Source organism: Geotrypetes seraphini, chromosome 7 (genome assembly GCF_902459505.1).
Source record: "Geotrypetes seraphini chromosome 7, aGeoSer1.1, whole genome shotgun sequence".
Taxonomy (NCBI): domain Eukaryota; kingdom Metazoa; phylum Chordata; class Amphibia; order Gymnophiona; family Dermophiidae; genus Geotrypetes; species Geotrypetes seraphini.
The window spans coordinates 41,543,775-41,556,640 of record NC_047090.1 but is presented as its reverse complement, the minus strand read 5'-3'; the positions used below and the strand labels follow the sequence as shown (position 1 = coordinate 41,556,640).

General features: G+C 41.2%; 1 protein-coding gene across 1 annotated transcript in view; it reads left to right on the top strand.

Moving 5' to 3' along the window:
- ZDHHC17 (zinc finger DHHC-type palmitoyltransferase 17) overlaps positions 1-12,866 on the top strand; it is a 171,263-nt gene that overhangs the window by 134,979 nt on the left and 23,418 nt on the right. Inside the window, exon 11 of the mRNA XM_033951008.1 lies at positions 11,153-11,277. Coding sequence (XP_033806899.1) covers positions 11,153-11,277 — 125 coding nt within the window. The remainder of the gene's footprint in view (positions 1-11,152; positions 11,278-12,866) is intronic.

The following is a 12,866-nucleotide window of genomic DNA, read 5'->3' as shown; positions in this document are numbered from 1 at the left end:
TTCATGACTAGTTTGCATGTTGACTCTTATTTCTACATGGCCAGCAAACGAAATTAGCCTCACATGCAGCTGGGTTTTAGTTTTCCTAGCCAATAACTTCTCACAGTATTTGACATCTAGAAATAAACAAGCTTATAAAACCATGTAACAGCTGTGCTGTCCTGAAAAATAGCTCGGCTTTCACAATTAGCAATTGTCTGCTTTTTATTTAAGACCATAAAGATAAAGCTGACACGGTGCTTTGTAACCAGCTCTTTCAGGCTAAAGTTGTCAGCTCTGCTCATTCCTTTTGCTGATAATTTAAGTTGCATGCAGTGTAATAATTTGCCAAGCTCATTTCGGAGCAATTTTTGATCTTGTTTAAAATACAAAAATGTACCAGCCGTGCCTTTAAAGCTTCAGTTGGAAAATCGTGGTTTTTATCAGGAGAATGCATATTTGGGCTGCTTTGAATAGTTATTGTGAAGCATGGTACCACATTTTCATAATGTAGACAAAATACATTCTTTCTTAGAACAGGTTTTACAACTTGAGCCTATGTGGTGCCCTTGGAAAAGGCAGACTTTTTTGAAGAAGCCTTCATCCAGCCATCTGACAACTTTCCAACTGGAAATATAAAATACACTGATGCAAGCTTCATTACTCTGTGTTTTAGTATATTAAAATTCTCTTCTTCTTTTTTTTTAATACAGCAGTCCTACCCTGTATTGGTGTAGATCAGGAGTGCCCAAAAGGTCGATCGCGATTGCGTTGCCTTCGCGTTCTACTTGCTTCCCTACTCAGAAGTGCAGAGCTGACCAACTTTCCCCACCGGACGACAATTCTGATGTCGGAGAGGAAGTTCCGGGCCAGCCAATTACGTTGGGGAGAGGAAATCTGGTCGACCCGACGCTTCTGTGTGGGGAAGCAGGGAGAGCTTGGGGCAGCAGTGATTTGGAGGCCTGTTCCCTGATGGCGGCAGTGGTAGTTTGGAGGCCTGTTCCCCAATGGCGGCGGCAGTGGCTTGGGAGCAGGCAGGGAGACAGAAAGAAGGGGGAGCAGGGAAAAGAAAGAAAGGGGGGACAGGAAGACAGAAAGAAAGGGGGCATGGAGAGAGACAGAGACAGAAAGAGGGGCAGGGATACAGAAAGAAAGAAAGGGGACAGGAAGAAAGAAAGAAAGAAAGGGGCAGGGAGAGAGGAAGAAAAGGTTGGCGGAGGGAATGAGGTCTGGAAGCATACTGCAGGCTGAAAGAAGGGAGAAATATTGGATGCACATTCGGAAGAATAAAGTGCAACCAGAGACTCATGAAATCACCAGACAATCAAGGTAGGAAAAATGATTTTGCCCCCTTTTTACTAAACCGCAATAGCGGTTTTTAATGCAGGGAGCCTATGAGCATCGAGAGCAGAGCATTCAGCGCAGCTCCCTGCGCTAAAAACTGCTATTGCGGTTTAATAAAAAGGGAGGTCTACATCTCACCAAGCAGGGAGCGAGAGTCCTAGCTGAGAACATGAAGAAGTTCATTGAGAAGGCTTTAAACTAAAGATCAGGGGAGAGCCGACAGTCGACAACCAGTCGATGGCCCGGACACCAGGATATCCGAAAGAAGAAATTCAAAAAACCATACAGCTATAGGGGAAGAACAAGATGAAACTACGGGAGGCGATGAAAAAGAAAAAGATCAAATGGATACAAAAAGTGGTGGGAGAACCACTAAATCCAGGAAATTAGCACGAACAGATCTTAAATGTATGTATACAAATGCTAGAAGCTTAAGAAACAAAATGGGCGAACTGGAAGAACTAGCAAGAAATAAACAACTGGATATCATAGGAATAACAGAAACGTGGTGGAATGAAGAAAATGTATGGGACACGGCATTGCAAGGATATAAACTATACAGAAGAGATAGGATTGAGCAAAAAGGGGGAGGCATTGCCCTGTACGTCCAGGAGGAAATAGAGTCTGTTAGAGAGGGGGGGATGGAAGCAAATAGTAAACTAGAGTCCCTCTGGATAAAGATTCCTGGACAAAAAGAAGCAGATATACAAATTGGCCTCTATTATCGACCACCAGGACAGACTGAAGAAACAGACAAAGAAATGATGGAGGAAATTCACAGTGGATGTAAATCAGTAAATGTAACGATCATGGGGGACTTTAACTTTCCGGGGATAGACTGGAAATTGGGAACATCAATCTGCGGCAGAGAGACAAATTCCTAGAGATGATAGGAGATTGTTTCCTTGAACAATTGGTGGGAGAACCGACAAGAGGAAACGCAATCCTGGACTTGGTTATAAATGGCATTACTGGAAGGACGGCAGATGTAGAAGTTACAGCCCCGCTGGGGACAAGTGATCACAATATGATCAATTTTAAAATTGGCATCTGAAAAGGGAAACCAATCAAGACTAAAACCACAACCTTTAACTTCAAAAAAGGAAATTACGACAGCATGAGAACCATGGTCAAAAAACGGCTCAAGAAGGGCAAAGCAGAAATCCATTCAGTTGAACAAGCATGGTCTCTACTGAAAAACACCATCATAGAAGCTCAGAATCTTTACATACCGAAGATATCCAAAGGAAGACGAAAAAAGAACAAAGGAGAACCAGCTTGGTTATCCAAAGAGGTGAAGGTTGCAGTAAGGGAGAAGAGGAACTCGTCTAAAAAATGGAAAAGGGAAAAAACGACGGAGACCTGGAACTGTCACAAAATCGACCAGAAAAAGTGTCATAAAGCGGTTATACAAGCCAAAAAAGACTATGAAGAAAAGATAGTGCAAGAAAACAAAAACTTTAAGCCCTTTTTTAGATATATAAAAGGGAAGAAACCAGCAAGAGAAACTGTGGGCCCTCTCAACGACCAAGGAATGATAGGGTCAATCAAAGAAGACAAACAGGTTGCTGATAGGTTAAATTCATTCTTTGCCTCTGTCTTCACAAATGAGGACACTACAACAATGCCAGACACTGGGAGGGTATTCACCAGAGGCATAGAGGAGAGCCTAACATCAATAAATGTGGAGTTGGACCAGATTTACTTTCAGATTGACAAACTAAAAAGTGATAAATCCCCTGGACCGGACGGGATTCACCTGAGAGTTTTAAAGGAACTTAAGATAGAAATTGGGGAACTAGTACAATCTTTAGCTAACATGTCAATTAGAACCGGGCAAGTACCAGACGACTGGAGGATAGCAAATGTCATCCCAATTTTCAAAAAAGGATCAAGAGGTGAACCAGGAAACTACAGACCGGTGAGTCTCACATCGGTTCCTGGGAAGATAATCGAAACACTATTTAAGGACCGCATTGTACAACACTTGGATAAGCACAACCTAATGAGAGATAGTCAACACGGCTTCAGGAAAGGGAGGTCATGTTTGACAAATTTACTCCAATTTTTTGAAAAGGTTAACAAGCAAATAGATAGTGGAGATCCAGTGGACATAATTTACTTGGACTTCCAAAAAGCGTTTGACAAGATTCCGCACACAAGGCTTATGAGTAAACTATTAAGTCATGGAATAGAAGGAGAAGTGCACGGATGGATCGGAAATTGGTTAGAGAACAGAACGCAGAGGGTAACCATAAATGGGAAATTCTTGGAATGGGAAAAGGTGACCAGTGGCGTGCCCCAGGGCTCGGTTCTTGGTCCCATTTTGTTCAATATTTTTATAAATGACCTGGAAGAAGAAACAACCTGTAATATAATCAAGTTTGCGGATGATACAAAACTATGTCGGGCGGTTGGCTCTCAAAAAGTCTGAGAGGATCTTCAGAAAGATCTAAATCAGCTGGAAACGTGGGCAATAAAGTGGCAGATGAGTTTTAACATAGACAAATGCAAGGTGATGCATCTGGGAAAGAAAAACAAAGAACATGAATACAAGATGTCGGTGACATTAACCAAATGCGAACAAGAAAGAGATTTCGGGGTGCTGATAGACAGAACCCTAAAACCATCGGCTCAATGTGCAGCGGCGGCAAAGAAAGCAAATAGGCATGATTAAGAAGGGGATCACAAGTAAGTCGCAAGATGTTATAATGCCACTTTACAGAACAATGGTCAGACCACACTTAGAATACTGTGTCCAACACTGGTCTCCATACCTTAAGAAGGACAAAATTCTGTTGGAGAGGGTACAGAGGCGAGCTACGAAACTAGTCAAAGGCATGGAGAATTTAAGCTACATGGAACGCCTCGGAAAACTGGGACTGTTCAACCTCGAAAAGAGAAGACTGCGTGGGGATCTAATAGAGACTTTTAAAATATTAAAGGGATTTGATCAAATTGACCAGGAAGCAGCATTACTGACATTTTCAGATGTGACGCGGACAAGAGGTCATAGCTTAAAACTGAATGGCAGCAATTCAGGACAAATGTCAGGAAGTTCTGTTTCACACAAAGAGTGGTGGGCGCTTGGAATGCTCTCCCGGAGGAGGTGGTGGCAGAAAATACTGTGCTGGGTTTCAAACACATGTTGGATGCACACCTTCTTGCAGATCATATTGAGGGATACGGGAAAACCGGGTCTCCAAAAAGGAGCACCTAAATGGGCCTCCGCGTGTGCGGATCGCCGGACTAGATGGACCTTGGTCTGATCCAGTGAAGGCGTTTCTTATGTTCTTATGAGGGGGTATGTTTGTCTATTTTTCTATAGTTGTTCCTGAGGTGACATTGCATAAAGTCATCTGCCTTGACCTCTTTGAAAACCCCCAGAATATGAATGATAATTAATATTTTCTCAGCATATAGTGTGCTTTGTGGGTTTTTTTTATTTTATTGTTGGTAGATCATTTTGACTTGGTCATTTTAAAAGTAGCTCGCAAGCCCAAAAAGTGTGGGCACCCCTGGTGTAGATAGACTTAAAGATCTCAATATGTATACTTTGGAGGAAAGGCAGGAGAGAGGAGATATGATAGAGACATTTAAGTACCTAAATGCGCATAAGGCAAATCTCATTTGAAAGGAAGCTCTGGAATGAGAGGGCATAGGATGCAGTTAAGAGATGATAGGCTCAGAGTATTCTAAGGAAAGTATTTTTACAGGAAGGGTGGTAGTTGCGTTGAGGTGTTGGAAACAAAAGACTGTGTGAATTCAAGAAAGTGTGGGACAGACACTTGGGATTTTTTAGGGAGAGGAGGAAATAGTGGATGCCGCAGATGGGCAGACTGGAAGGGCCGTTTGGCCTTTTTCTGCCATCATGTTACAGTGTTTCTATAACCATAAAGTTCTATGACATCACAATGCAAGTGTAAAGAGCCTTCGCCAATAGGGAGAGAAATTCTATGACATCACAATGCAAGTGTAAAGAGCCTTCGCCAATAGGGAGAGGAGGAGATAGTGGATGGTCAGACTGGCTGAGCCATTGGCCTTTATTTGCCGTCATATTTCTATGTTAAGCACACTGCTGTCCATTCAAGGCAGAAACTAAGGAATTGACTTAGCCAGTGTCATGTATTCTGGTGCTCTACTTCATTTATGGTCACTCAGATTTGCTAAGAGGACCCCTTATGCTTTGGCCCCAGAAAATTGCCCTGCTTCCCCCACCAATAAAATGAGCTGAGTCTTGGAGCCTTCAGGCAGCTGGTTTTCAGGTTGTGCATAGTGATGCTACATGAGAGCTTTTTATCTGTTCACTCTATGAACTAGGTTATGTTTTGGTTGCCCCGAAAAACAGTTGTGTTCTGAGGCCCACAAAAAAGTTTACGAAGCATTGCCATAATGCATTATCCCTTCTTGTAGTAGCAGTATTTGTGGATTAAGAATGTGTAGTATGGCATATGAAGCATTCAGCTCAAATCTTTTGTCTTTCCTTTATGCCTCCCCTGCCCTCTAATTGTTTCAATTAGGAATATATTAGTACAGTGGAACCTTGGTTTACGAGCATAATTCGTTCCAGAAGCATGCTCGTAAACCAAAATACTCATATATCAAAGCGAGTTTCCCCATAGGAAATAATGGAAACTCACTTTGATACGTTCCCCCCCCCCCCCGAGGCCAGCGGCGCTGCTCCCCCCACACTCGCAAAGTCCCCCCGCGTGAACCGGCACCACCCCGCCCGACCAACTTGAACTCACCCCCCCCCCCGGTCTGGCACGAGAACCGGCAGCGCTCCCCCCTGCTTGCAAAAGCCCCTCCCATGAGAACAGGCACCCCCCGCCCGACCAACTTTAACTCCCCCCCCCCTGTCTGGCACCGGCATACAGCCCACAGGACATGCCGGTGCCACTTGAAGATCTTCTTCCTGCCTCTGCCAGCTTTGAACATGCATCTGTGCATGCTCAAGCCCTTCTAATTCTCCCTCTCGTCGAGGAAGGGGTGAATTATAATTCTTAGCTAGTATAGCAGGACACAGGGGGATGTTGTTCCATCAGTTGTACCTCAAATAGGTATATTTCAAATGTTGAAATGAGTTAAAGACCTCTGTGTATTTGATATATGTTTTAATTAATTTACCCTGCCTCCCAGAAGAAAGTGGTTTATTTTTCAGAGTAGACAGATTTAGCCACTTTTTTTTTTTTTTTTGCTGTAGTTATTTTGGATATTGCCAGTTTTGACAGTTAAATGATCATGCTTCCCTGCATCTTTTTCTGATTTTCCCTCGGGGAGTCTAATAGTCTTCTGAGGGTGGTGGTCTTGATATTACATTGCAGTTCTTTGGTGGCTGGGAAGATATATTTTGTAAGAAGAGAGCGAGACAGTTATATGGTAGAGAGAAAAAAACACCCTTTTCTTCTGTAGCTGTCTAGACTTAGCATTTAGTAATTAGGAATGACTCATGTAAGATTTCTTTCAAATCTTCTATTCCTTGTTTCAAGAAAATTCTGTTTAGGTAAAATCATTTGGAAAAATAGTGTAGACAGAAAGCTCCTGCTTCTGCGATCTGTACTAATGGAAGCATCTGGTTGTGGGGTTTATTTCTTTACTGTTATATTTTGTCATTTGTTTTTCTTATTTAGGTCAATGCTTGGTGTATGAATTTTAGTGTGACCATATGGCTCCAGAAAAAAGGGGACGGATTGAGACATCCGGGTTTTACTTCCATTGAAAGCAACCAAGATGTCTCAATCTGTTCTCCTTACTTCCATTGCTTTCAATGGAAGTAAAACCCGGATGTCTCAATCCGTCCCCTTTTTTCTGGAGCCATATGGTCACACTATTTATGATATATTTAAATGTAAATATAGTAGGTGCATCTGTTTTTCAGGGCCATAACTCAATGATTAGATGCCAAGCTTCAGATCTGTAGATCATATACTAAGGGGATCTTAGGGATACATGCCTCTGCATATATATATTTTTTTTTCAGGCATGGTTTGTATTCGCAGAGGCTTTGTTCCCTGGGGTGTCTGCTCTCTGGTATGCTGACTGATTTCTCCTGCAGATGAGGTTAAAGAGAATGGGGGGAAGATGGTACATTAAAAGGCGGCAGTGATCTTCAAGGGGTACAGAGCAGATGCAGAGATTGGAGAGGGGGAAATTCTGCAGCTGAAGGCTGACATGAAGAGCTTATCTTAGTCCGTCTCCTAACTGCAAAGCTGTGGAGGTGAGTGCTGCATTTGCAGTCCGGCCAGTGACTGATGCAGTTGCTGGTAGTGAATCTAGATTAGCTGGAGGACTTTCTGGGGCTACTTTAAAATGATAATCACTTTTAGTAAATACTTGTAATGTTTCTGCTAGGGGCAATGTTTTTCTCAAATTGCTATGACCTGATATAGTGGTTGGAAACATGGCTGTGGAGACAGAGTCAGAACTGGAAGCAATTTTGGGTGGAATCAAAGTTGGTTAAAATGTTCTGGATCTAAAGTATAAAATGATACATTTACCATATATTATAATGTTTATATATATTTACCACTACTTTAGATGCAGATCAAAAAATTTAAAGTAGGAGTTGGAGTCAGAGCTGGAGTTTGCAGTTAACCCTTTATTTGGCATTGTTGCTCAGAAGCAACATGTGTTTTTATTGCTCTTATGGGAGATCTGCATCTCCAAATGCCTGTTACCTGGCGCTGTTGCTCTCATTCAGAATCAAATTACATAAAGCAGCTGTGTCACTATCTGCCAATTAAAGGGTTAAATAGGCATCAAAGGCATCAAAGTCGAAGGTTTGGTTCACTAACTTCACAACCCTGGTTGGAAATAACATTCCTTTCATTTAAAAGCCTATTTTAAGTTTTGCTTCCTTCTAGAAGAGAAAGTTAAGATTAATTTAGCATTCCAAGTGAAATTCAGAGCATATACTCTTTCCCTACAAGATAAGCCTAACAAATGAAAAAAACACTCAGATTTTCACCTTTAAGATAGCATAAGCTATTTAGCTACTGTTGATGTAGGTGAGGGTTGGTTTTGGGTTTTTTTTTTATCTGAGGGTATTTCCTAATCAACCTTTATTTTTGTATGTCTTATAATTCTAGTTCTCTGGATTAGGCATGATTTAGTATTCATTTTTGTACCAGAGGCTTTTTCAGGGTTTTCTATCCAGGTTGATTTTCCTTCCTGCACTGTGCATTTCTTTGTGCATACTAATTTCACTGATGACATGAAGGGTGATTGGTTGCAAAATGTACAAAAATTAAAACTGCTGTTAGCAGAAAATTAAGTGTATTAGATGTATAGGACCACAGACTTAACCATCTCCATTGAGTAAGAGTGTGAACCCTTCTAGTTGTTATTCCCTGGAATAAAGATGCTTTACAAGCAGTACCTCTCAACCAAGTAAACAGAAGGAAAGCATCCAAAAGGCTGATAATATTAGCTGGAAAACACTCAAGTTACTATTACCCAGCTGAGAAAGTGAGAAATATTAAAAACATCATGCCAGAGGAGGATTCTCAAAGCTCACTGGTAATAGGAGCAATTTTACTTTTACGAGCGAATAGCAATCAAATTATATGCACGCTATTTGTTCGGAGACTCACCGGTAAAGGGGGGAGGGGCAGGAATTGTGTCTAGCATTTGCTCAGAAGAGTAATCGCTAATACAGCTCTTTCCTCCTGTCAAAGTGGGGAACCCCTCTCCCCCAAATAAAAACATACCCATGGCTGCTACTCTCCCTTCCAGTTCTGCTAATTGAGACTCCCCTTGCTGTGATGGGATTAGCTGGCGGGGAGATTCTTATTCATTATTTATGATTTTTTTTTAGTTAACCTTTTGTAAACCGCATACAACTTAAAGGTAATGCGGTTAAAAAATAGATTTTGTTATGTTTATGTTACCTGCCGTTGCTGCCCTCTCCCTCCCACCAATCTCCCACACTTTAAATTGAAGGATGGCAGGAGGGATGCCCAATCCCTCCCACTGTCGGGAGTCCCCCGCCCCCCTCCAAAAAAAGAAACCCTCCCAACACACCCACACTTTAAACTAAAGGACCGTGGTGGACCTCTAGTGGCAGGAGGGACTGGGCATCTCTCCTGCTGTCCTTCATTTTAAAGTGCAGGGGGTTTGTCAGGGGACTCCTTGGTGGGAGGGACTGAGCCATCCCTTTTGCCATCCTTCAAATTAAAGTGCAGGGGGTTGTTGAGATTTGATGGGGGACCTCGGCAGCAGGAAAAGGAGTAGGCATCCGAACAGCTGTCCTTCAATTTAAAGTGCAGGGAGGGGTTGGGGTGACTCTTAAAAAAAAAAAAAAATTTGCAAGGGGGGAGGGGTCCAAGCTGTTGAACCTTAATTTTCTTGTTAGTGCCTGAGCCAATCAGTGCTCAAGCACTGACTGGAAAGTAAGGCTACCACAGCTCAGATCCTGCTAGAAAATTTTGCCCATAAATGTAGCACAACGAGGTTAGAGTATCACCCAGAATGTTTGTTTAAATATTCATGAACCCATTTTACTAGCATTTTAATATTAATGACCTTGTTGGCAGAGTCGGAGACTACTAGGAAGTTCAGAAAAGACCACAGTGCGCCGTTTAAACAATCGGCCAGTAAAATATTGGCACGCTAAACTGGCTGGATCTGGTTTAGTGACCATCGTTAAGGCCACAGTAAGTTTTGAGACTCCAGCCCTCGGTATTCAGTTACCTTAGTAACATAGATGATGACAGATAAAGACCTGAATGGTCTATCCAGTCTGCGCAACAGTCACACTCATGATCAATTCGTGATTAAAAAAATACTTGATCCTGGTCAGTCTTTTCCATTTTGGGAACATAGACCATAGAGGTCCACCTGGCACTATCCTGCCTTCGGCTACTGGAGTTGTTGTCAAAACCCACTCCAACCTATCCCTGCCCTGGGTGAATATCTTCATAAATTTTGACAAATACGAAACACAGACCATAAAATTTTGCCCAGCACTGGCCTTACTTCTTCAGTTAGAGTAACCATCAAAACACCACTTGACACATCAACATGCACGCAGTTATTAAATTCTTTATTTTTATCCCATCCCTTTTCCAAAATGATTCCTCCTGTATAAGTTACTTAACTCATAAGTGAAGAAACATGTTCAGCTTTGGAGCCAACTTTTCAGCTGTGGAAATGGTACCAAGTCCAGATTTTGAGAATCCATTTCTTAAACACACAAGCACAAGAAAGTCTCCGGTTTTTACACATTTTTGTAAAAGTTTTACAAAACCAGTTCTCATAGCTATATAAAATTATTTCCAGCTTAAAAAATGTTAAGCATATAATACTTCATTTTTTCCTTTTGGAATTTTAGAGGTTAAGGGTAACATTGAAGGAACTTGTAATGTCTTCTTAGCAGACTGAATAAGAATGCAGAATTTCTGTTACTCGAGATTCTTCCCTATTAAAACATGCCATATATGGACAAAAGCAGTTTTGAGGATTCTTTGACTATGATCCTAAGTCTGCAAAATAAGCAGTTTATGTTAAACATGATAATTCATGGTACATATCATGTGAAGTGGAAATGGGCAATGTCTTAAAATAGGACAATCATTTATTAAAGACAGCAGTGTGATTAATGTCAAAAGTATACATTTTGTGGAACTGGACAGAAAGATTTTCTAAGAAATAAAAATTTAAAACACAGCTTGGACTCTGTAATCTTTACTATTCACATTTGGGAAATGAAAAAGATTTTTATTTCAAGATAAAATCATTAAAACCTGCGTGCTGTGAAATATTGTATCACAGTAGACCCAGCTGTTCTGCAAGACATTTTGTCACATATGGATTCCTTAACTTGGAGCACATCTGGATTTTCTGTGTGTTCATCTTCCATTCCTTGCTAATAGTGTAGCACTTTTCTACAATTTTGGAAAATCCTGGAAATCGGACCCAGGGATTATAAAAGCCACAGAAGAACATAAGAAAAAGGTAACACGTAAATATCTTGGTAACGAATCTGTGTTGCTGTTCTGTCATTTCTGTTCATTAATACTTAGCTCTCCATTTGGAATGCTTAGGTACTGCTACTATTTAACATTTCTATAGTGCCGATAGGCATATGCAGTGCTGTATAACAACATATTTAAGAAATGGTTCCTGCTCAGTAGAGCTTACAATCAAAATGAACGGGACAAATAGGAGCTTAGGGAGTTTCTTAGGGTGAGGGGTTATGAATTAAATGCATTCTCGAAGAGGTGGGCTTTTACTCTGTATTTGAACAGTTCCAGGGACGCAGCTTGACTTACTGATTCAGGCAGTGTGTTCCAGGCATAGGGTGCAGCCTGGAGTTGGCAGTTGAAGAGAAGGGAACATAGAGAGAGATTTGCCTGATGAATAGCGTTTCCAGGGAGGAGCGTAGGGAGAAATAAGAGAGGAGCAAAAAAGAGTGAATACACTTGTAAGTCAATAAGAGGGGTTTGAACTGTATGCGGAAGTGGATAATGGTTAATCTAACTTCCAGGAACAGCTGAGACATTGTAGAATAATGTTTTAGTAATAATTGTGACTTTAAGTATAAAGTTTAAGAGTCATGTTCAAAAACATGTTCATGCGTGAAACAGGGTATGTACAGAGATGGGGCTTTTGAAAATTGCCCTACCCCTAGGCTTATATACGAGGGTCATTTCATAAATAATTCACACTTTTTTTTTTTTTTTTACATGTTTATGGTTTTTTTTTTTCAAGTATTTCTTTACAGTCCTTCAATATAGTCTCCCTCCTTTTCAATGATCGAGTCCCAATGTCCGGGAAGCTTCATTATTCCATTCTAGACACCATTTTTGTTCAGTTGCCGAATGGCTCGGGTACCGGTGGAAAAAAGCTCTTCCAGAGATGCAAAATGATGTCCATTCATAGGTTGTTTCAACTTTGAAAAAAGTTCGAAGTCTGGTGGATTCATGTCTGGACTGTAGGGAGCATGAGGTAACATCTACCAGCCGTATTTCCGTAGTTTTTTAATGACGAGTGGAGAGCTCCATCTTCCCCCTGATCAAAAAATTTTAATGAGCTCAATCAAAAGACAAACAAATGATGATTTTTGCTTATGATCATGAAGGCATCATCATCACAGACAAAGTTCAATGTGGATGAAGTGTCACAGCAGTGTATTATCATGATTTTTTGCAAAAAATGCAAAACACCTGACCTCAGTTGCTCTTGGCTGGGCCACTCATTCTTCACGACAACATTCGCCCGCACATAGGGAATGTCGTCATTGAAAAACTTCGCAAATACGGCTGGGAGGTGTTACCTCATGCTTCCTACAGTCCATACATGAGCCCACCAGACTTTGATCTTTTTCCAAAGTTGAAACAATCTATATGTGGACATCGTTTTGCATCTCTGGAAGAGCTTTCTTCCATTGGTACCTGAGCCCTTCAGCAACTGAACAAAAACGGTGTCATGGATGGAATAATGAAGCTTCCCAGACGTTGGGACTCGGTCATTGCAAAGCAGGGAGACTATATTGAAGGATTGTAAAGAAATACTTGAAAAAAAATAAAACATGTAAATTAAAA